General features: G+C 39.6%; 1 protein-coding gene across 1 annotated transcript in view; it reads right to left on the bottom strand.

Moving 5' to 3' along the window:
• The window catches only part of ATP6V0E2 (ATPase H+ transporting V0 subunit e2), a 200,737-nt gene that overhangs the window by 144,497 nt on the left and 29,568 nt on the right, over positions 1 to 26,672 (bottom strand). Inside the window, exon 2 of the mRNA XM_044056720.1 lies at positions 6,733 to 6,780. Coding sequence (XP_043912655.1) covers positions 6,733 to 6,780 — 48 coding nt within the window. The remainder of the gene's footprint in view (positions 1 to 6,732; positions 6,781 to 26,672) is intronic.

Genomic DNA, 26,672 nt, shown 5'->3' with positions numbered 1-26,672 from the left:
GAAGTGAAAGCATTTTGATCTTGGGCATTATCACATACTGATTTAGGAAAGAAAGATCCAGAACTGGCCTCTGTGTTTTTTTCCTCTGGCACTAATAACATTCTTGAATAAAATCCTTTTCTCAACTGGGAAGGAAGAACTGTTTCTATTACCCCATGAGGCAGCATGTTCTCTAGGACAGGGGGGAAACACATGTGATTGGTTTGGTGGATGCGGAAAAATTCCCTGGAAAGGAGGAATGTCTTTCCACTGCCACCTGTAACCTTGCTGAATAAGCCTCAGAACCCTTCTGTATGAAACAAATAGAGAAATGGAGACTCAGACTTTTTTAAAGAGATAAGGGACTGACAGTGTGGGAAGGGGAAACAAGGTTACTTATATAGTCGTTCTTCCTTGACTGTCCTTTGTTCTTGAGGAGGGGGGGTCCTTCTTTCTTTGTGGAGCCTCCCTTTCCATCATTTTTTTTAAATCTGCTTATCAGCATTCTGCTGAGACTGTTTATTTTGTTTCTTGCCAAAACTAAACAAGGGAACAGAAAATCCCTTTGAAAACTTACACAAGAAGTGAAGAAAAATCTGAGAGTCCCTTAATGAGCTTACCTCTCTCTTCACAATTTTTTGATAACCACTGCAGCAGATGGTCCAAAAACTAAACATGTATACAAAGGAGAACTTAAAATCTCATTTTCATATCTTCTGGGAGATTCTGAGAATGGAACCAGGCAAACCTCCTCAACATAGTACCAGTGTCCACAGCCATAGATATAGTACCAACAGAGTCATATACACACTTTAACCAATGGGTAGTTACCTGAGAAATGTAAGAAACTAAACCACACAAAGCAGATTTTCCTCACAAGAGGGAAACACAGATATAGCATTCCTCATACTTCTACAGATTAGTCAGAATAAACTTTACCAAATGAGCCTGATAATTCAAAATTCTGAAAATCAAAGTCATAGAAACCTACACTTTTTTCCCCAAACTTGTCAATTGTTTTAGAATCCGTGCCTGAAGAGGAAGGATTAGAAATAATAAAATGCTTGGCAGCAGCTGGATTAAACTAAAGCTAGAGCTACTGGACCACGTCTGGGAAAAGTGTATAAAAACTTAAAAGAACTAAGGAACTTTGTATATTCTATTTGCTTTCTTTACATGCAGAAAGCTAGCTGTCAGGGAAATCACAGGCTGAGACAAATATATCATATAATACTGACAGTACTGTGGGGAGTTGATGAAGGTTCTGAGAATTCTAGTTGTAACAACTTTGCATTTTCTGAGGGACTGAGAAACATCAGCATTCTCAACCTAAAAACACTGGCACATTATGGATATTGTTTTTAGAGAAAGAGAATCCCTCAAAGAGGGATTCAGATACCATGTTCTCCTCTGTCTGAAACAAAAATCTGAGGGGAAAAATCTGCATTTGACATATCACATTCCTCTACAGATTCAACTTTTTGAATCTCTTCAAAAAAAGATAAATCCCTTTTTCTTTTACTAGAAACCACCTTATCAGAAGAGTCACTACCCCATACAAGACACTGAGACAAACCTAATAAAGTACTCCTTTCCAAAAGAACTGGTGCAGGAGAAGATGCACGTTTAGTTTTCTGTTTCTTTTTGACAGGAAAGTTGGGACTACCTAGAAGCTGTAGTTTTATTGGCCATTTTGGGTCAATTCTAAACTCCTTGATCTCTCTCTCTCTCTCTCTTAAAACCCTACAACTCTCTTTTTGCTCGGTTTTGCGCACTGAGCAGCGTCGGACAGCGCCACCTAAACAGGTTTAAAATATTCCAGGCTCCACAAAGTCTGCTCTTCACTTTTTCCCTTAGAACTGCTCAAACTCTCAAAGTAATCACTCTATTCTCTTTCTAAAGCCCTGCACTTGCTCAGCTCTTATAAGGAAACACTAACTAACTAAAGCACTACACCCTCCTTGACTTCTCATAAGTATTAGACTCCCGATTGGTCCTTCCTGATCAAGTGAAAAATCAGTTCCCTTCCCTAATCTGATCAGTAAAAAAAAAACAGTTCCCTATACTAATCTGGTATGTCCAAGGGTCAGTTTCAAGGTTACTCTCCAGTCCAGCTGGTGAATCTGGGAATTTTGAGGCAATGTTACAATTGCCTTATGTACACAGACAACCCTCTCTTCCTTCCAACAAACTCTAATACATGTGAAAGATGCAGTTACACAGCCAAACTGGAGGCAGAGCTCTCTCAACCCAAGACAGGCACAGTCAGTCAGGAGGAAAAGGTAACCACCCACACCACAAATCCAGTCTCACACAGACCTATTGCATCTGCATACCCAACACATAAACACGCAAAAACATACTCGGAGGCTCTAAATAAAAATCTTCCTAAACAGCAAAGACCTCCTAAGCAGATATCCAAGCAAGAGCCACCCCTCAACAATACCCACAAATCACATATCTCACAAAATCAGTGTGCCTCACAGTCACAGCCCATAAGGCCAAACAACACACCAAATACACTTGTTATAGGGGACTCTACTGTCCGGCACACTGACGTCCCACTCACCAGACTGAACAAGGAGAAGGTCACTGTAAGCTGCCTGTCGGGTGCCAGGATCCGCCACATAATGCAAGCACTCAGGTCACTCCAAAGCAAGTACAAGTATGACTCCGTCATTGTCCATGCTGGTGTGAATGACCTGAGACGTACCTCCCTGGACTACATAAAAAGAGACATAGAAGAGCTCTCTGACCATGTAGCCCAGGCTGGTATGTCCCTGACCTTGAGTAGCATCTTGCCCTCACCAAGAATGATGCCACAGTATAAAGACAAAATGATCAGTTTCAACAATTGGCTAAAGTATTGGTGTCTTTCAAAGGGGATCCAGTGTCTGTCAGCCTGGGATGACATGCTCGACAAGCCACGTTGCTTCGCTAGGGACGGCTTGCACCTGTCACCCTTAGGCTTTCGTATATTGGCCAAGGCTCTTGCCACCCCCCATAGTGCCTTTTTTAGGCAAGGCTCAAAGGACAAACCCACCTCCTTAGACAACCCAAAGATAAAAAAACTAAAGGTAATGCTACTCAATGCCAGAAGTCTAAACCTCAAGATGCACGCACTCGAGACTCTCCTCAGTATGGAGAAAATCGATGTCTGTGCAGTAACAGAAACCTGGTTCAAGGCTCCTGAGAGCACCCCAGCACTACCAGGTTATAACTCATACCATGCGTTTCGGCCCCAAAACTCGGACTGAAGCACAAAAGGAGGGGAGTATCTATATTCATCAGAGATACCTACACCTCCAGGTTAGTGGCACTGCACGAAGCATCGGAAACCATCCATGTGCAACTAACAGCGGGCACCCTCCCTATTACAGGAACCCCACTTGGCATTCCTGAGAACACTGGAGAATATGAAGGTCTCTCCAAACACTATGTTATTGGGTGACTTCAACTACCCAAACATTGACTGGGAAAACTACTCAAGCCCAAACACCCTCGCCCAACGGTTCCTTGAATTTATAAACTCTAACGCAATGGAACAACTGGTCACCACTCCCACAAGAGGGAACAACATATTGGACCTGGTCATCACCAACATGGGGACTCTATGTTCCACACCAGAGGTAAACCCCACATTGGTAAGATCAGACCATAAACAAATTTCCCTGGACATCTATATCCCGTCCCCACCCCCAGCCAAGGAAATCACTGTAAAGAATTTCTCCAAAGCCAACTTTGCACTTCTCAAGACTGAGGTGGAATCCTTCAAAGCCCCTGGGCCAGAGGATAATACAGCCCAATCCATAGAATCCTTTACAAATGCATTCTATGAGCACCTGCAGGAATGCATGGATCGTGCTATCCCAAATAAAACCAAGACTCACTCCTCCAAAAACAGGAGATTGGTCTGGTGGACCCCGGCCATAAATAAGCTATACAACAGAAGGAGGAAGCTACTACATGACAGAGCAAAATCCCAAAAAGGGAAGGCATCTCTGATCAGTATTAGCAAGAAACTTCGATCCCTCATAAAATCATCAAAGGCCAGTTTCGAAAGAAAAATTGCCCTAGACACTAAAGATAATCACAAGGTCTTCTTTAGTTATGTCAGAAACATGGGTGGAAACTCCCAGATATGCTCTGAATTGTTGCATAACGGTACAAAATATACCGAACCTACAGACATAGCCAACATCCTGGCAGGCAGATTCAGCGCAAACTTCTCCTCCCCTTCCCCCCCAAAGGAGCAAACGCCTATCCCAACTGAATGTAACCTCCCTGACATCACAGATGCACAGGTGAAAGCTGCCCTCTCCAAAGCAAAAAACACAGCATCTATGGGACCAGACGGTGTCCCAGGCTGTGTCTTACACGAGCTCCAAGAAGAACTGAACCCTCACATTAAGTCACTGTTCAAACTTAGCCTTACTACAGGATATGTACCCAAAGAATGGCGTACAGCTACAGTGGTCCCACTCCACAAAGGTGGTGCCACAACGGACCCCGGAACTATTGCCCCATAAGCCTGACTAGTCTGGTCTGTAAAGCTATGGAGCGTATTATCATGGAACTCAAACAAAGACACTGGGAGCCTCCAGACACTGGACCCTACCCAATTCGGCTTTGTTAAGGGCAGATCTTGCCTCTTAAACCTAGTTGATTTCTTTGAACCAGTTACCAAAGCCATAGATGAGGGCAAGGTAGTCCACACAGCCTATCTGGACCTCGCAAAAGCCTTCAACACAATACCCCACTCGGGCATCATAAATAAGCTTATCAGCTTAAATATCAACCCCTATATCACAAGATGGGTTGCAAACTGGCTCAGAGATAGAACCCACATGGTCAGAATCACAGGTGCCATGTCCAAATCCAAACTAGTTACAAGTGGCATCCCACAGGGCTCAGTTCTGGGACCTCTCTTGTTCGGTATATACTTCTCTGAGGTTCAGGCTAACACGGGGGGATTATGGCTGACAAAGTTCGCAGATGACTGCAAACTGGGGGCCATAATCGAATCTCCAGCTGACACAAGCATCCTCCAAAAGGGTCTCACAGAGACGGATGCTTGGTGCCAGAACCATGGCCTCAAGCTAAATGCTAAAAAGTGCGTGCATAGTCATCCCATTTGGGAAAAACAAGGTGCCCACAAATTACCACATAGGTGGTAATCCATTAAGTACGGAAGAAATAATTAGAGATTTGGGGACCAACGTAGATAGTAATCTCTCCTTTGATAATCACGTTGCCAAAGTGGTTAGAAAGACCTTCTATATAGCCCACCTTATCACAAAAGGGTTCACATCTAGATCAAGAGAGGTCATTGTGCCCCTCTACTCGTCACTCATCAGGCCCATAATTGAATACAATGCCCCTTTTGGGATGTACCTTACCCGACACCTGCAGCAACTGGAGACACCCCAAAAGTACCTCACCAAGAGGATCATGGGCTACAAACAGATGTCCTATGCAGCTCGACTAAAGAAACTCCAGCTCTACTCAGCTGCTTACCACCTACTCAGAGGCGATCTATGCCTGACGTACAAAGCCATGTCAAACCCAGAATTAATGAACATGCTCCACCTCAAAAAATCCAAGTCCCTTAGAGCTACACGTTCCAGGGACCTAAACCTCAGCACAAAAATAAATAGGACATGCTGGAGGGACAGATTCGTTTCCCAGAGGCTCCCCTCACTCTGGAATAGAATCCCAATTCATGTTAGACATAGCCTCTCGCTGACCCTCTTCAAGCGAAATTTGGACGCGTGGATGGGAAATCGCAAATTCACCCTTGGGATCTCTCCTGTGTCCCTGCTAGACAGAGGCACAGTAAACTAATCTTAAAAGGGTACCTTCTGTGACCTACTTTACAGAGGCACAGTAGGCTAATGTAATAGGGAGGTGGAAGCCAAACACACTCAGGCTAGGCTTATAAATGCCCTAGGGCAGATAGGTTCATAGGTAGATACTAGGCTATGAACAAAAAAGACTAAAGGTGCTTTACAATCCCAATGGTGCTCACAGTTGATGCTGAAGTTATAATATACCATGAATTTCAAATTCTAAATTAATAAATTCTTTACTGACATGCTTTCTCCAGCACAACTACAGAATATGCCGTGTGCGTACTGTGTATTAACGCTGGCTAGTGCTCTTCTGCAGATGCTCAGCTTGCCCTGTCCACGTCTATTAAGTCCATGTGAGGGGTAATGCCTTCAGGATTACATACCAGAGTTCACAATACATTAATGCTATGTTTATTCCTAAGCGGATTATGGACACAATGATAGGTTTATGTGTAAATGCTTGTATGATCCTCTGTGTATGCACTGTTAATTAGCAATACTCTGGGGAGCCCAGGTAATATACAAGTTGGTTCCTTTCACGAAGTGTTGTTTCCATTCTGCAGCAGTATGTTACAAAGAAGTTATGTTCTTACCATAAAGTTTTATGTTGTCCACTTTCATTCATATAAATAGCGGCCGAATCAGATCCAAGGATCGGATCTGTTCAGGATGAATGAAAATTGACAGCAGATTGAATAGTTCATACTGTACTACCATTAGCAGTGTCTATATAACACATTAATGAACCTCTGAAAACTCTGCAAAAGCAAAGGGTTACTAAATTCAAAGTATTTGTATGCAGTACATCACAAAAACTACAATAAAAAGTCCAAACATATCTGCTTAGACTTCTGAATCTGTACTGTAGAAAAAGGACATTTGTAAAACGAAAGGTACTTACAACAAATAGCAGCAGATGGCTGAAGTGACCAGCATAGTTATCACCACCCTAAAAATTGAAACAAAAAAAGAGAGATTTAACAAACACATGTTGTATAACTGAAGATGCTACAATGCAATACATACACAAGAATTACAAGGGGATCCCCTAAACATTCTAACAAAGAACATCTCAATCAATCACTCTGAAATCAAAAGTTACAAACTGGTCAGTGTTGTAATCCACTATGGAGCATCAAGGTCCACTATGCCGTTGATAGGACAGCCAAAGAAAACATAAAAACATATATATACATTTTTTTCTGATGAACAAGATGCCTATACTACATACAAATATAGCAACAGATGCTAGCAACTGAATACAATGAGAAAATGAGAACTATATATTTAGATATGCCAGAGAAGCTGAAAAGACTAAGGATATGGAGCAAAGTAAGGGGCTGGTCAAAAACAATTATACAAAACATACAAAATAACGGTGACATTTAGGATACGTGGATCAAAGGGAATATTTAACTGGGAGGTATTACAGGCATCCAAAAGACTAGAAAAAGATCCAGAAAGGTTTTACTCTGGTAAAAAATTACAAGGGAGAGTAGCCAAATCTACCCGCATCACTCTGCTGTTTCCACTGCATAAAGGGATAAAGTCTTGATTGTGACATGACCTCATTTTGATTCGCATCCTGACAAATGAGGAGCCATTAGACAGGATGATAGTGAGAGGTCAACAAAGGCTCACTCAGCCTCCAGTATTTTATTCATGACAGCTCATGACAAGAGAATAATTACTTTCACATAAGGCAATATTCTGCTCAGAATAGTAGTACCCACAAACTTAATAGTCAGTAAGGCCTTAATATTCAGAACATTTTAACAGCATAATAAAACTTTATCCCCAATTCTGCCATTCTTTAGAACCATAGGTTGACATTATATATAAAGTACAGTTTTGTACCTACCATAAATGTAGATGTTCGAAGACCCACATTGCTGCAGTCCTAACACTTGGGTAGTCCGCTGTCCCTCGGTCGGCCCGAATATCAGAGTATAAGGCTGACTTCGGTCAAGGCGCATTTGACTGACATCAGAACGTCAGGGTACAAATGCGCATGACCGACGTCATATCCTCAGTCTTTTCTTGCCCCAGATGTCAGAAGACCCTAAAAAGAAAGGTCAAAACCCATAGACAACAACTAAACAATCAACCAGCCTAACACCAAAAATATGTACAATATATACAATATATACCCTATACCTCAGAGGGATAACCCAGGCCACACAACCACCTCAAACTACAGAGGGGAAGGAGGGAGGGTAAATTGGACTGCAGCAATGTGGATCTTCGAACATCTACATTTATGGTAGGTACAAAACTGTACTATGTTCTTCATCCCACATTGCTGCAGTCCTAACACTTGGGTAGAATCCCAAAGCTGAGGTAAGGGAGGATGGCTAAACTATAATGAAGCAGGGGCTGCCAAAATGCCCTGCAACACAGCAGTGGCAAATCCAGCCCTGGATTTAGAGTACAGAGGAAGGTGGTAATGCCTAGAGAAGGTATGCACTGAACTCCAAGTGGCTGCCTCCAAAATATCCTTAGTAGCCACCCCTCAAAAAGCTGTTGAAGTGGCAGTAGCCCTAGTGGAATGAGGCCTAATCCCAGCTGGAATCTCTTTGCCATGATGGGAATAACAGAAAGCAATGCAAAATCCAATCCACTTAGAAATAGTTTGTTTTGACACGGGCTTGCCCTGAGAGCACAAAGCAAAAGAAACTAATAACTGCTGCGATTGTCTGAACCCTTTAGTTCTGTCCAAATAATATCGCAACTGCCTGTGTACATCTAAAGTGTGCAATATCTTTTCCCCTTTAGTCTGGGAATTTGCATAAAAAGTAGGCAAATGAATAGTTTGGTTTAAAGCCACACTAGAAACCACTTTAGGCATAAAGGAAGGATTAGTACGTAAAGATACCCTATCCTTATGGAAAATTAAGAAAGGCTCAACTGCCATAAGGGCCTGCAATTCAGAAACCCTTCTTGCAGATGTAATGGCCAACAAAAAAGCAGTCTTCCATGACAAATATTTCAACTCAGCAGTAGCTGCAGGCTCAAAAGGTTGTAGAGTGAGTTTCTCCAACACAAAATTGAGATCCCAAGCAGGAGTAGGAGCTCTACGTGGGGGTCTTATATTCTTTGCCCCTCTAAGAAATTGCTTGAACAAAGGATGAGAAAACAATGGTGGGTCACAGTCGTAGTGAGCTGAAATTGCTGCAGCATGAATCTTAATAGAAGAGAAGGACAAACCTTTGTCCAATAACTCAGTAAGGTATTGAAGAGCCACACTTAAATCAGGCTCAGAAACATCCAAATCCTTAGCTGCACTCCAAAATAAAAATCTCTTCCATTTATCTGCGTACACCTTCCTTGTACTAGGCCGTCTAGCTTCCAAAATCACATTCAAAACTTGTTGTGGAAGTTGAGACCCTTTATGGTTTAAAACAGAATATGCCATGCTGTTAGGTGAAGAGAGTGAAGCTTGACATTGAGCAAATGACTGTCCTCCTGGGACAACAGATGAGGAATCAAAGGCAAAGGCCATGGAGGCTTCTGTACCAGACTTCTCAGTAATGGGTACCAGTGCTGTCGAGGCCAATCTGGAGCTATCAAAATCATCCTTGGCTTGTCCTGTCTGACCTTCAGAAGTACCTTTGGGAGGAGAGGCAGAGGTGGAAAGGCATACACATGAAGATTTTTCCAACTGAAAGAAAGAGCATCCACTTTCCAAGCTGTGGGATGAAACCGCTTTGTGCAAAACTTTGGCAGCTGGTGGGTTAGAGGAGAAGCGAACAGATCTATGTCTGGAGTTCCCCAGGACACTGTCAATTTCTGAAATACATGAAGATCCAGTTTCCACTCGTGGGGATCCATGATTTGTCTGCTTAACACATCTGCTAAGGAGTTCTGTGCTCCCGGCAGAAACCTTGCCTGAAGACTTAGTTGTAAACTGAGAGCAGTCTCCCACAAAATCATTGCTTGCCTGCATAGAGGATAAGAATGTGTTCCCCCTTGCTTGTTGATGTACCACATGACAGTTGTGTTGTCTGTTAGAATCAACACCTGCCCTGGAAGAAGTAAATCCTTGAAAGCTATTAATGCAAACTGGACTGCTAACATCTCCTTCAAATTGATATGTAGATGCTGTAGTCTGACAGGCCACTTGTCTTGTATCCGCTTTCCATTTAGATGAGCTCCCAAGCTTTGTCTGAGGCATCTGTTGTTAAAATTTGACTCGCCTCTGGCCGGGTCACAGAGAGTCCCTTGTTTAGGTGACATTCCTGAGCCCACCACAAAAATTCCTTTTGAATGCAAGGTATTATTTGAATGACAGTGTCCAGATGCTGGCAGTGCTGTGTCCATACATTTTGAGATACCATTGCAACTTCCTCATATGCAGTTTGGCATTGGGAAGCACCAGAATACAAGATGCCATGAACCCTAAGGCTTGAAGGACTGTCCTTGCAGTCAGCCCGGACTGAAGAGATAGATGATGGAAGTAAAGGGAAAGATTCTTTTGTTTGTCCGGGGTTAGAAAGGCCATCTGGGATGCTGTATTCAGTCTTACTCCCAGAAAGCACATGTCTTGAGAGGGTACTAGACTGGACTTTATTTCGTTCACAGAATACCCCAGGCATCTTAGCACTGCTATCACATACTCCAAATGACGAAGAAGCTCTTCCTTCCTTGAGCCAGTATCAGGCAATCGTCCAAATAAGGATAGATTTGTATTCCTTTCAGCCTGAAGAAAGCTATCACTGGAGCCAGAACTTTTGTAAATACTCTGGGCAGTAGATAAGCCAAAGGGCAATGCAGAGAACTGATAGTGAGAAGTCCCAGTCCGAAAACGCAGATACTTCCTGCAACTTAGCCTGATAGGAACATGAAGGTAAGCCTCCTTGAGATCCAAAGTTACCATCCAGTGATCCTTGCCCAGTAGAGGTAAAAGCTGTTGTAACGTCAACATTTTGAACTTGGGAATGTCCAGATAAGTGTTGAGGATAGATAAATCCAAAATCGGTCTCCAAGTGTTCCCCTTTTTTGGCACAAGGAACAGGCAAGAATAAAATCCTAGGCCCCTTTCTGGCATAGGAACCGGCTGTATGGCCCCTATTTGGAGTAGCAGAGAAATTTGCTTGTGAGCCTCTATTCTTTGTTGAGGAGGAATGTCTGGCATGCCTTTGAAAGGAGGCAAGGTATGGAAATAAAACCTCTACCCGTGATGTATGATATCCAGTACCCATCTGTCTTGGGTAATCAAACTCCAATTTTCTTTGAAAAGTGCCAACCTTCCTCCCAAAGGTGCTGCCAGGCGAGAAGGTTCTGGCAGCTGAAAAGGTAGGTCATTGGGTCTGTTTACGAAAGGACTGACCACTGCCCTCACCCGAAGACTGTGCAGGAGAACTCCCTGTCCTAGGCCTGAAAGAGCCCTGACCTCTGCCCCTGCCACGTCTAGATCTACCCCTAGACTGGGAATCATAAGAAGGATACGCCCACCCTTTAGTAGGCCAATTTCTACTAAACTTTGGAGGCTGAACCTGCAAAAAATCTTTAACAGTCTGCATAGACTTAGCCTTGTCTTCCATTTTCTTTAAAACTGCCTCAACAGGAGAACCAAACAAAACATCAGATTGCAAAGGGGCATCCAAAATCCTAGTTTTAACATGGTCAGATAAATTTTGATCCCTCAGCCAGGCATGCCTGCGAAGAACTGACCCAGTGGCAGCCACCCTAGACGAGGCCTGTACAGCATCAAAACCACATTGCAAAGAATGCTTACCCACCTGTTCAGAAACATGCACTAAATCTTGTAACTCTTTACAATCAATACCTTCCGCCAGAGCATCCACCTTAGATTTCAACTGTGAAAGGAGATAATTTTGATATTTCAACATGTGAAACTGGCAATTCAAAGCTCTCATGGCTAGAGTGGAAGAAGTATAAACTTTCTTTCCCCATCTATCCAAGACCCTGGCCTCCTTATCTGCAGGAACCGGATTCTTGACAACAGAAGCCTTTACACCCTTAGGCCCCTGGCTAACAGTTTCTGGGTCTGCCCTAGGACTCTTAAAAAGATACTTATGAGCTTCAGGCACCCTGTAATACCTATCTGGTTTAACAGGAGCAGGAGGCAAAGAATCAGGATTAAGAAGCCTCTGCAAACACATCTTCCACTACATTCAGAACAGGAGGTATAGCTAAAGGCCTATGCTGGGGTAAAACAAAAATCCCTAAGCCTTTTCCTGGAATCAGAGAAATCCTGGCCTTCCCATTTAAAATGCTCTCTCATGGTGTCAACGGTCTATGAATAAGAATAATCCTGAGGACGAGATGCACAAGGAGTAGAATCATCCACATCAGAATCAGAATAATGAGAATACTCCTGCAAGTCTTCAGCCGAAGACTCAGACACATCCGAAGCCTGCTCATCATCCCCCAACACAGGTTCCATCCTAGGCCTCTTATCAGGAGGGGGCATAGAGCCTCTAATTAAAGTAATTAAATCTTCTGCCATTTTAAGCATGTGCTTTTTGGGCACAGAACCTGAAGAACTAGGAGTGACACCCACAGAAGCAAAACTAGACCTGCCTCTAGGAGAAGCCTTGGAAGCAGAAAGAGTGGGCCTAGACACCTTAAGAAGGGAGGGGAGTACAGTTACCTGAGAAGCCCCTACAGCCTGACCTGCCTCCTGGGAGGCCACATCCTGTAAAAACACAGTCTCTCCCTGGGACTCCATAGAGGCCTCCGTCGGAACCACCGGTTCCACCGACGCCTCTAAAGAACCGGCGTCCGGTTCGGACGACTCCTCTAACCTAGGTTTAACAGCCTTGTCCTTGCGCTTCTTAGAAGAAGCCGGCGTCGGAGCATCCGACGGCATATTGTAATTGCACCGCTTCCCAAAGACTAACCTGGCACAATCCAACCTACGCTTTATAGTGCGTTTATTGAATCTAGCACAAAAGCGACACCCAACAACGTCGTGCTCAGGCCCCAAACAAGGAATACACAAATTATGGTAATCCCTATGCGGTATCTGTTTCCCACAAGAAATACAGTTATTCACTTTTTCTGACATCCGGTAAACCACTGAGGCAAGAAAAAACCAAAATATTCCCCAACGGGGTACTTAACCAACTCTGACTTCGGTCTGAAACTCCGAATTCGAAAAATTTCAGAACGCCGAACGGCACTTGCAACACTGCTTCTGCATCGGAACATGCGGCAAAAAAGACTGAGGATATGACGTCGGTCATGCGCATTTGTACCCTGACGTTCTGATGTCAGTCAAATGCGCCTTGACCGACGTCAGCCTTATACTCTGATATTCGGGCCGACCGAGGGACAGCGGACTACCCAAGTGTTAGGACTGCAGCAATGTGGGATGAAGAACATCATTTTCTTCTCTTTCTCTCTCTCTCCCCTTCTTTCTCTCAGCTACCTGAACCACAGCTTGTGTAGTGTACGGACTGCATACAATACCCATACATTCTGGCCCTGTGTCTTGTTCTCTTGGTGGTCACTTCCTTTCTCATCATTAACTGGACACTGATGCTAGTTCATATTTTCTGTTGGTCAGAGCCTTTATCTCATGGGGACTGCCTGCTTGGACAGACTGACAACTTTCAGGTTCTGGCTTCTTGTTTTCCTTCTCTGGATTTGACTGACCTCCCTGCACATCTCTTATTTTAAGATTTGCTGTCTTACTGATTGTCAGAGCGGTCTCTCTAATAATTATCTACTCTGTCAAATGAACACCAACTATAAAGTAACATGCTAAACCTTGATTTATATAGGATGTTGTAACCCTGTTCTACAGTTTCAGTCTCTCTCTATCATACATACACAACACACACACACACACACACACACACACACACACACACACACACACACACACACACACACACACACACACACACACACACACACTCTCTCTGCATTCTGTATTTTTTCCATACTTGCATTTATCAAGAATTTGTTTTTTAGCCAATAGGAAATAAATTATGTACTTCCCTTTCTAGGCACAAGTTGATATTAAAGCACTGCATTTAAAATCAGTAATTTAATAACTCCTGATGAAGGGCTCATGCCAGCTTGAAAGCTTGAGTGACTGCAAAGCCTACAATGTTCCAATAAAAGGTATTACATTATGTCTGTGTTACAGTGTCGTTGTGATTAAAAGAGAAGATAACACTCAAGACGGATTGCTATGACATTTGATGAATCTCTGGAAGGAAAATGTGTGGGGAGATTGGTATAACTCAGAGAAGGAAGATGAGAGGTCATAGTTTGTGGGTTGTTGGTCTGTCTGGGCAAGCAATCTTTGTGAGAGGGATGTTTTGACTGGCAGAAAGTATTAATAGGCAGTGGTGTCCGGTTTGCAAAGGTGGTGGTGGGGCAGGGACTGCCAAGAGAGTGGTATACAGGGTTGGGGTGTATGGATATTGATGCAGTTGGTACACTAAACAAGATGTTGTTTAGCCAATAGAAAATAAATGATGCACTTCCCTTTCTAGGCACAAGTATTTAAGCACTGTATTTAACACCAGTAACTTAGTATCCTCTGCCGAAGGACCCATTCCAGCTCAAAAACTCGAGTAACTGCAAAAACCTATGTTGGTCCAACAAAAGGTATTACATCATGTCTGTGCTGCAGTGCCTTTGCATTTCATCCTAAATTAAGAAATGGGCCACTTGGTTTGCTGTAATTCTGACACCGAGTAGGGGCTTATAGCATGACAAGTACCTCTGTTGCCAGGATATACTCACTCACCGTGTAAAGTGGTGCTTTTCCTCTTTAGACATGTGTCTATCTAGTAAATAAGCTTTGTTGCACATGGCAACACTTTATATTGGTGAGCTGTGGTGCACCAAGCTTGCTGCAGTCCTGCTATGCTAAATTGACATTGTTTGGACATTACCATTGTTTAACCTAGTTTTGGTCCTCTTGTACTAACTGGATTGTACTATCTGCCTTTGGACCAGACAGCAGGTGAGTGAACTGGGGTTGTCTGCTGGTGATTTTGAGTCTGGTTGTTGTAGTTGCTGTTCCTGGTGAAAGAAGGAATGGTTTTGCTGCAGCCTATCTGAATTGGCTGCTGTTTGCCCATAGTTTTTCCATGTAGTTGTTTGTTATTCCTTGTTGCTGACTGGAACTTTTCAGCTTTAGGTGTGTGTTCACCTAGTATATAAGGAGCTTAGCTGTGTGGGCCTGCAAATTATAGTGCTAAGCTGTGGTCTACTGAGATTACTGGTGTTCTGTGGCACTAACTGGATTTTGTTTGTAAACAGCTCTCGTTTCATGTGCATTTGGAATAGCTGCTTTACATACCACAGAGCACAGAGTTGTATTTTACTTAAAGCACCACAACAGATTATTGGCTTGGAATAGGTGGTGTAGCTATTGTTTTCTGTGTTTCTCACTGTTTTCTGAGGTCTTTCAGGTTAAAACTGAACCTCGTGACCTGGTTCATTTGCTTAATTGCAGGACAGTTGAGGGTTCCTTCTAAGTATCTTTTGTGGCAGTTCAGCATTAAGGTTATCACTAATATCTGATCACATAATGGTCTCTGCTAACACAGGTTCACAGTTCTCTCTGTCCCCTTTTGTTACTGGTCTCCATGTTTAGGAAAATTTCAAGCAGTGTAGTAACTGCTTCTTGGCAACAGACAATGACTTACTTTCATCATTTAGTGATAGCGCTTGTCAGAGGTGTAAACAGTTGCTAAATATGGAGTCTAACCTCCCATACACTACATATGTCAGTAAGCAACTTAAAACTGCATCCCAACCACTTAACAGCATTCCCACATTTGCTGTAGTTAAGAAACCATTACCAAAGCTGCCATGACCACATCTTAACCAGCCTTATCCACATAACACCCCTCACTCAAACACATTTAATTGCACTTTCACCCATAACTACAGTGAGTCATCCTGGCTCCACATCTACACACATGCAGAATCCAGAGACTGTGGCCACACATGGTAATGGTAATATATTAGTAATAGGGGACTTTATAGACAGGCAAACTGATGTTCTATTCAACAGGCTGTGCAGGGATAGTGTCACAATCACGTCTCTCTGCCAACCAGATTTGGGATCTGACCAAAGCCCTTCAGTCTCTTCATCCTAAATATGAGGACACTCACATTCTACCCCAAATTGGAGTGAATGGCCTTAGATGCTTTGCCTAGGGGGGTGATGCAGAGATATACATTTTATCTCTACTTGCTTAAGTCCAAGGCAGGTAAGACATTTGTCTAGAGCACTAGCCTACTTTCTACAGAATAATGCCACAATTTCAAATGAAAGTAATTGATCTCAATAATTTGTTTATTAACTGGTATCACAGTGGGAATTTAAAGTGTCAGCAAGGTAGGTGACGACTGGCAGGATAGCCTGCTATAATAGGGGTACCCTTCACCTTTCTACTCAGGGATTCTGCATATTGGTTAAAATATTTTCTGCCCCAAAGTGCCTTTTATAGGCAAAGTTTATTTGCTAGAAATTCCAACCTAAAAAATTCTGGACCACTTAGTATAGTCCCTCGGTTTAGATGAAGTTGAAGGTTGGGCCTGCTCTGTGCTAACAATCTGAACAAAAAAAATGCTTGATTTGTAGGCCATTCTGGCTCTCGAGGGCATTCATATATGTGTTGTTACAGAGTTGTACTTTCACCATTCTGCCAGTTTGAAGTCATCACAGAAACAGATGTCAGAGTGAAGGGGATGCAGCACAGAGCTTGATGACTATAAAGTGGGCACCATTATTACCATTAATGATTACCCTAGTCTCACATTTTCCAAGAAGAGGTGGACAGAGTCAGCACCTGGTGTGATGATCATGACCATAGGCTTGATGCAAAACATTTAATGCAGTCAAATTTGTGAACTGAGTCATTTTCATCAGCTATCACATAAATGGAATCTCACTTATTGTTGATACTAGTTAGAGATCAAGGCACTTTTGTCAACAATGAACTTTGATCATCAAGTATCAGTTATAAGGACATTTTTTTATTTCTTAGTTAATTACAAAGGGTGTATTTTCAGGACCCAGAGATCTTCTTCCCATATAGTCCTCCATTCTTAGGCCAGTTACTGAATATAACACTTCAAATTATATGCATCTTGCCAAATATGTATCTTAGCATGAAAGACTTCAGTATTACTAATCAATAGAATCAAAGGGCCAAGGTCCGTTCACTGTCCAGACAGATTAAACAGTCTTTCCTTTTTTTTGTCTTGCACAGACTTCTTTTTTTGAGATCTCTGTCTTTCCTTTCTAATTATGAAATACCCTGTTTTATTCCACCCTAGAAACACTGGCAATGCTAGGAACACTCAATCCAGAACTCTCAGTTTACAGTGTAACATAAAAAAGGGCTTATTGGAGTGACAGATTTATTACCCAAAATGATTCTGTACATGTGGAACCTTTGCATATTAAGTGGTGTTAACACCTTAGCCCCATAGGTTTACAGGTAAATACTAGGTTATCAGTCAGCAGACCATTACAAACCTAGCCAATAACCAAAGGTTAGAATCAAATCCTGTGCCTTGTATTTATGGGTAAAAACTTTAATCATTATGCCAATCCCTCCCTCCATTGACTGAGTTAGTCCCACTAGGATACTGGCCTCTTTTCAGGGGAAACCAGGACATCGGGTAACTTTCCCTACACTTTGGAACTGCCAGATGGTGCCACAGGGGTCATACAGCGTCAAGGAAGAGGCCTAAGGAGGACAGAAAAGCTATGGGGAGTTTGAAGGTGGAAAATGAGAACTTGGAAAAAAATTTTGTTTGATATGACACTTCAGAACGTAAAAACAAGATTCCTGTGGGGTGGATGCTGCAAAAAAACAGTATTTAGCTGTCGCCATGGAGAAGGAAGCAAGCGAGTCTCTTGAAGTGATGCAGATATCAGAACTGGTATCAGGAGGGCAGATGATGTCCTGTTAAAAATAATCAAGCAGAATAATTCATACATCTCAACTGTCCAGATTTTCACAGAATGTCCAGACTTTTTTCCTATATTTTTAGTCTGTTTCTCATAAAAATGTGGCCTTCTGGCAAGTCACTGAGGATTAGGATCATTAATGATATACATTTGAGTTTCAGACATCACATCCTTCAGAAAATGAACGCTAAAACATCCTGTTATTCTAGCAACTTTCTAACTTTATAAAGGTAATATTTAAAAATCTGTCTTTGTTGCTGGGCCTTTGCTCGCCATTATTTTAGACTTTGTCTACATTTCTAGGGCTAAGAGGGTGAAAGGTACGAGAATGATCCAGGTAACAGTTATGCTTTTTCAAAAATGCTGAGGATGGTAATGTGGAAAACGAACCAGGTGATGTGGCAGCAGTGACAAAGAGTAAAACAAGAAAGCAGCAAGAAATTGAGAAGGTGTCTGGTTTTGAGGCAGCAGATAATGCAGTAACTAAAACATATGAAGCAGTAACAGCAGGCAAAAAAAGGAGAACAGCAACAAACAAAGTAAAAGTGTTTTTAAGAAGAAGAGAAGACCAACTGTGAGAACAAGAACAAAAAACAACACTATGATAGACAGATAGTATGTATGGGACAATTTGTTAACTGTTCTGGGTTTCAAAGTTCATGAAATTCAGTCTTTTATACATACTGGGGCACAGACATTTTGTGACTTCACATTTGAAACCGATGGACTGATGATGACATTTATGGAACTGAATAACGGAAACAAGGACCATTATCTATGGAACAATTATTTGTTTTCTAGTAGTAACATAAAAGTTTAAAAAGTTATTTTGCACTTGAGAAGTGATGAAAAAAGTCAAAAATGTACGTGAAACCATTGATAATACTGTGAAAGTTAACAGATGAGAGAAACTTATGGAATGGAGGGTGGGGATTAGAAGCTGTTTTGAAATGTGGAAAAAAAAACAGTTGCCAAGTGTTATTTTTGTGGCTGGTCAGAAGGATGTTACGATATGCTGTCCAGCTTAAATCATGTTTAATGACTGCAAGAAGGTACAATGTAACCAGTGTGGGCAGAAAGGACATACAGCAAGACAGTGAATGCCTGAATGTAGGTTGTTTAAAAAAGGGACACTTTTAGATGGATTGTCAAGAGGAAACAGTAAATAATGAAAACGAACGGGAAAAAGAAGAAAACATACATGAGGAAGGACAACAAGAGGCTGCGGAACAGGGTGAACTAGGTGAAGAAGAAACTGTAGAGGAAGAAAAAAATACAGAGGGAAAAATGAAGAGAGAGAAAGAGTTGAGAACATGCAGAAAGAGAGGTCAGGAGAATGGATTGACACAAATTGTTTTTGAAGTTCTAGCCAGTGAAAAATCTGATTCACAGAATCAATATTTATTTGTATATAAAGTTGAGAAAAATATTCCATTGAGGAAAGACTAAATATAAGAAAACAAAAGTTTAAAATGTTTCTCTTAAATGTAAAAAGAAGGAAAAACAACAATTTTTAGAGTACTTTCAGTAAATGTGAACAGTATTAATATACTGGAATGGTATGCTAAATGAAATGTGGATGTTATTCTGCTTAAGATTCCTGACAAGTGAAGAAAGACTACAAACAGAAAAATTGTGGGGTGGAAATATAACATGGAACTTAGGAAGTGAATGTTGCTCTGGAGTGGCTGTGTTTATGTAAAAACAGTGAATGGACTAGATGTAATGTCAGTAAGGATGGGAAGGTTAGCTGTTGTAGATGTGAGGTGAAGAAAACAAGTTTATAGAATTATAGTTTTATATATATATGTATATATATACACACACACACACATATATATATATATATATATATATATACACACATACATACATACAAACACACACACATACATACACATACACACACAAAGCAGCAAGGAAAGAGAGAATCTGTTTTAGTAAATACCAGACTATGTGGTGGTTACCATGAAAAGCATAACTGCAAGGGACTTTGTGATTTAAAGGGTAAATGTAAAAAAGGAAAAGATTAAAAACACAGGAAGTAATAAAATGTGGTAAATTAGAACAAAAGTCAACGGACTTACAGATGGGGCACTTGGATATGAAACTGATTTTGTATTATCATAAGGCTTGGGGTAGAAAATGGTGATACAGCTGTGACAGGTTTTTCAGACCATTTAGCAATATGGATGGAGGTGATGCAAGAATAAATGAGAAATTATGGGATGAAACTGCCTGGATTTCTGTAAAAACTGGTCTGAATGGTGAACTGAATTTAAAAAGAAGTATAAAATTGTTTTTGTTTTTCAATGGCAGGATGATAAAAAAAGGAAAAGAAAGTGAAGTATGGGGAAAAGTATAGAAATGTATTAGAACATTTATGGAATAATACAAAAAAACAATGTGAAATATGGGAAAATGTACAGCAATGTATGGAATAATACAAAAGAGTATTATTATATGGAAAAATATATAAACTACATGGAGGAAAAAATATACGCATTACTGTTTAGGCAAAGATTTTATTTACAAGGGAGAATGGGGGATGTATCTGCTTATTTGGATAAAATAGTAATGAAGGACATTAGTATAATGAGGAAAATGAAAATTTTAAAAGTGGAGGTAAAAAGGAATACAAGAGCAAATTATGAATAATATAGTACAGCTTGTGGAAAATATGTATAAAAATACAAAAGAAGGAAAATAAGAGGGATGGAAAGTAAAAAAATCTAGAATAAGTTAAAGAAGAAATAAAAAAAATACTATTACTGAATTGGATGAACCACTTAGGAAAGTAAATGTTATTTCAGTATTAGGCCAAGGTGATATAGTGTATGGAATGTACAAGAAATCAATGAATTGGCAAAGAGAGTACTTTGTAAACATTCTGAATAAATGGTTGAAGCGAAGGGTTTGTTTTTATACAAATAGGTATTTAGTGGGATATTAAACTTTATAAGGAAGAAATATGAGAAGACTAAAATAAAAATGGAGACCCATCACACTAAACATAGATTATAATTATTATGAAAAAAATACAGGAGAATGGAAAGAAGGATGACCGAAATTACTAAGAAAGTATATACTGTATATAAGGGAAGGGATGTCAAGAATTGCTATTGGTTTTGAGCGAGAAACTGTGGATGATATATGTAAAAGGGCTGATGTGCAACTTATGGTATGTGATATCAGATAGGCATTTGATAATACAGGACTTGATGCATTGTGGGATGATATGGAAACGTATGGAAGAGGTAAGAGAATAATGAGTGTATGTATGTGAGCATGCCAAAATAATAAAGTGAGAGTATTAGTAAATAGATAGCTGAATGAAGAAATATGCATTAAGTATGGTATAAGACAAGGATGTCCCCATGAGTGGAATATTGTTTGAAAGATGCAAAAAGAGGTAATGATTCCAGTAATTCTGACATATGCAGACAATATAGTTGCAGTTGCTCAGAACAAATTAAGGATGAGGGAAGTGTTGGTTTGTCTGAATGTATATTTATAGGAATGGGAATGACCATGAACAAAGATAAAAAGTAATAGATTGGATGATGTGGTGAAAACTAGTGGGTGTATTTTTCAATGTATGAAGTGTGTTTACTAGGGACAAAACATGGGGAAAATGGTGTAGTTATTATGCACTGGGAGGTTTGTTAAATGAAACAAAAGAAATATGTCTTATGCGGAGGATATATAGATTAACATTCAGTAAAAAGGTTTATCTGGTGAATTCTGTATTAATGGGAAAACAGTCTATATGTCAAATGTTTTTTATGATCCCACAATTAATAATAAAAGGAAATTGTACAAATGGTGTTTTCCTTGAGATTAAACCCAGTGAAAAGAGGTGTGTTGTGTACCAGTGAAGATGACGGGGGACTGGGGTTACTAAATCTAGTTGTGTAATCTACTTCTTTAAACTTGCACAGAATATTAAAATAGGTAAAGTAAGACAATGAGAAATTAATTTGTGAATATTTAAATATAAATGCAAAATGTTCTGGGAAATGATGAAAATAAAAAAAATATATGTAAATGAAGAAATTAAAAAAAAATCAACACAAAAATACTTACATGGAAAATGAAAAGTGATGAAACAAAGAAAGACAGAAGGAACTGTATAACAATGTGATGAAACAATATTACTATTATATAAATCCATGAGAAAATTAACCAGAAGAAGAGTCTAAAGCCATTAAAGAAAGGAAAAAGTGATGTACAAGACAGTAGAGTGTCGAGATTTCTTATGGAGACTGGTAATAAATAAGTTACCAGTAAAGGGGAATATGTTGTATAAAAAGAATGTTGAAAGAGTGTGTTTATTTTGCGGGGGAGGAAGAGACAACAAAGCATGTTTTTAAAAAAAAAAATCTTTATTGAATTATTGCATATGACAGGCAATCTCACATTTATATAAATGAACACAAACCATATTGACATATTTTCAGTTGCAAACATTATACATCACTTACAATTTCCTATACAATTAATGCTACTCAAACATTACATATGTTATTCAATGCCTGCCTTTCCTTAGGCCCTATTCCTCCTCCAAAACATTATTCTACATGTACTGTTCCAAAATTTCCATTTTTCCGTATAAATTGCTGCTACCCTTTTTATAAAGATCCCACTCTACATTCACTGCTTCTAATGCAGTTGGTTTAGATTTTGATTTCTATTTTCTAGTAGCTGATTTTTAAGAAGCCATCAGGATTAAGCTCGGCAAGGACATACTATGTCTAGGCAATTTAGATTATGTATCACAATTAAAAAAAAAAAAAAAAAAATCAATGCACCCGAGGGAAAATTCTTTGGAGTGTGCTTGGGACATAAAAATACCTATGTAAACACTTCCAAGCAAAGATCCTAAATTTTTTAGGCTTTATTGCATATTTTTAAGCCATACATATATCCTCCCATTGGTTTTTTTTGTGAACTGATTATCCAGTCTCTCTTTCCAATCCTTTCTAAACTCCTCTGATTGATTCCTATAGTTATCATGCAATATTCTATATGTCTTACTAATTATCCCTTTTTTAACAGTAGTGTCTGTTCTAGATTCAACAAAAAACTCTCTAGCCTGCAGTCCAAATTAATTCTTGGCCTCTTCCCATTCTATTATCTTTCCTTCTCTAATTATCTGCTCCCAATACCTTGGTTTCTTTGCCAGTATTCTCCTTTAAATTCCAGCCACCTCTTGTTTATTCTCAGTACCTCTAATTGTGGTCATCCCCATCAGTAGAATCTCCTTTCTCAATTCATGCTGACTTAGTTTTTAGAATACTTTCTGCTACTTTATTCTGTATGTATACTGTTATTCTACTTAAGGATCTGCATCCAAAACTACAGTTTCTCATTGTTTATTGAGATTCCCCCCCATTTCATCATTATCCCATTCCACTTTGAATTATAACTTTCTTCCTGGGCTATGTATAACATAATTAACTGTGTAACTCTGAGCTACCCCTTCACATCAGGTAATCTCAAGCCACCCTGTTCTATTGGAATGATCAATTTATCCCACTTGACTCTTGCCCTCTTCCCTTCCAAGATAAAATCCTTCAACTCTTTATTAATTGCGATCCACAACTTCTCCTTTGCTTACTAAAAATATGCCTGGACTGTATATACAACTAAAGGGACTAAAGCAGTTTCAATGCTTGCATCTTGCTATCCCTTTTCATAAAAAAGAACTTCCAATTTCTCCATTTTTGTATTATCTTTTTAGTCTCTTCCCACATATCCTTAGCTGTCATAACAGAATCCATTTTAATCAATTATCCTAAGTACTTCATTTTATCAGGTCTCCATAAATATGGGTATTACTGAACAATTTCTTTTGTGGGTACACAGTTTACAGTTATTGCCTTTGTTTTATCTTTATTAATTCTGTATCCCAAAATGACCTGAAACTGTCTCAGAATGTTCCACAACACACACTGAAATGTCCTTTTCTGGTTTTATAAGGTACAAAACATCATCTGCAAATAAAGCTAACCTTTCTTGATTACCATACCAATTATATCCTTAAATGTGAGTCCCCTATTTTCTTTGCCAATGGTTTTAAATACAATGCAAATAACAAAGGGGAAAAGAGCACCCCTGCATTGTTCCTCTGCTAAAACAAAACTTATCAGACAGGATCTCCTCAGTTTTAATTTTTGTCTCTGATCCATCATATACTCTCCTAATCAACCTTATAATTTTATCAGGGAATGCAAATGCTTCCATTGCCCTATTCATAAAATCCCAGCTTACTATGTCAAATGCTTTCACTGCTTTAACACCCATCAACATTAGTGGTATTTTCTTATATTCAGCTTCCCTCTGGATCATAATTGTTCTATTAATAATGTCAAATATTTGCCTCCCCTCCACAGAATCACAATGATCCATCTCTATCACTTTTGGCATCACTTTTGCCATTCTTTTAGCCACTGTAGACATAAACACCTTGTAATCATGGTTTAAAATTGAAATGGGTCTAGAAGTAGCTGGTTCTGATGGGTTATTACCATCTCTCAGTTTACAGCCACCAGAGCTTTCTTCCAGGATGTTTTTGCTTCTCCTCCTTTTAAAATACTGTTAAATAAAACCTTCCACATCTTTATCACTTTTTTCTCGCCCACCTTCCAAACTTCCACAGGAGTACCATCGACTCATGGAGACCTTCCTGTAGACTGGTTATACATCACCATTTTTATGTCATCTCCTTCTTCCCTAATTGTTAGTAATTCAGCCTCATCTTCTTTTAACCTTGACATATTTAATGCTTCCATGAATATTTCCATTTGTACTTTTGTATTGATTTCCTCATTTCTCTGCTTTATACAGACTTTCATAAAATGTCCGAAATTTTTCTAATACCTCTGGAGGAACTCTGGTTATTTTCCTCGTTATAAGCTCCCTAAGCTTAGCAATAGCCCTTTCTATTTTCTGTTGCTTGAGACATTGTGCTAAAAACTTTGCTCTGGAATTATCAAAAAACAGTCTCTTAACAGTAATCTTTCTAAACTCATGCATATTACTGAGGTAGTCCCTTATTTTCTCTTAAGAACTCTGCAGCTGCGCCTTCTTGTTCAGTGAGATTCCTCCTATTCTGCAATACTTTAACCTTTGTCAGTCACTGGAAATTAATTTGTGTTACTTCTTAACCATATCTCTTTCTTTTATATCCACTGTATTTTTACACTCCACTTTCACTTTATTCCACTCCCTTGCTATATTTTCTAAAGAAATTTCTACCTTCATAATAACTTACAAATAATTTCCACCAGCCATTCTTTAAATTCCTGTCTATTTAACAGACAGGTGGGTAAGCACCACTAACTCATTTTAATTCACTTCCCCTGCATTTTTATTTTAGTTATTATTGGTGCTTGATCTGAAACAGTTACTGGATGCATATCGAAACTTTTAATTAGATGCACATGTTCCTGTGACGTACAATTTCTGTCTAGACTAGCCCTGTTTTTGTACCTCACAGAATAGCATGCACATGCTTTCTGATCTCTTACTACTGAATTCACATCTTCCGTACTAAATATTTTCATAAATTTCTTCAAAAATCAACCCTCTTTTGTGACATTTCCCTTTCTAACCCCTGATACATGCTCACTGTTGCAAATCAAATTCCAGTCCCCACCTATAAGTAATATTCCCTGCTGAAAGCCAGGTTATTTCTCCCAGAATTTTCTTAAGCTACAATGTAGCAGTTTTAGACAGAATATAAATTCATGCCAGTGTAATCCTCCTCCATTGCCAGTAGCCATTTAGTACTACAAATCTACCATTATTTTTTTCCTCTTCTATCACTATTGGAGGTCCTCTAGCAATTAATATAAGTATTCCCATTTTCCTTTGTCTCAGACATTCTCTTGAATAACCATCCTGAAAGCCTTTCTTTATAAAATTCACATGCTCAATTCTTTCCAAATGCACCTCTTGTAGCATACCTATTTGCACTCTGCATTTTAATATAGTTCACCACTCATTCTTTTTTCTATACAACTGTGAGACCAGTCACATGCAAAGACAATATGGAAAGTGTTGTCATTATAATAAAAAGCTATTATTCCCACCTGTTATGCATAATAGCTTTTAAAAAAAATGTCTGGTTTCAGCTTTTGTGTTACATGCATACACTAATGTTTGACAGGCTGATTTTTATACAGATGTTTATTGACATATCCATTTGAACCTATGTCACATCTTACAATACTTTTTGTTTTAATGAAACCCTCATGAAAACAAACACACACATACTGCCGGAACACCCCAAGAACCTATTAACTTAATACAAACACACAAAGCTATGCACATCTTCAAAAATGAAGTTTAACCCTCCTAATAGGAACAGTTGTTCCAGATTGACAGCAACAAACTTGCAGGTTTAAACTGACATATAATGAAGGTTATCCATCCTAAGACACATGGTACAGCCTGCACTTCTACTTACAATAACTGCAGTCTGTTTTTGTCTTATGTTTACTCCTCTACCAGATGTAGGAAACAATTTGAATGCTTTCAGAAAACTGAAAGAAAGAAAAATATTCTGTTTTACTGCCCTCATAAATTTGTTTACCTAGAAACATGAGAACCAGAGAACAAGCTTCTCATGTTGCACTGTGAACATTTACTTGCTAGAGGAAAACTTCCATTACATTCAGTGTTTTTATTTACTTGTTTCCCCATTAAAATCCAGTCATTTCCTTATGCAAAAGTGAGAAAAAGCATATAAATATTTCTTATATCATTCTGTTTGTCCAAGCTTTCTTCTCTTTTTACAGTGCAGTGCTTACATTTCTTAAAACCGAACATGAAGAAAGAAAGAAAAAAATGGTACCAGTTTACTTTAGTGTCCTTATTAAACACAAAAATATCTGAAAAAGCTTTACTTTATAACA

Source organism: Protopterus annectens, chromosome 14.part0 (assembly GCF_019279795.1).
Source record: "Protopterus annectens isolate FY-2018-M chromosome 14.part0, PAN1.0, whole genome shotgun sequence".
Taxonomy (NCBI): domain Eukaryota; kingdom Metazoa; phylum Chordata; order Ceratodontiformes; family Protopteridae; genus Protopterus; species Protopterus annectens.
This window is presented reverse-complemented; position numbering and strand designations above follow the sequence as displayed.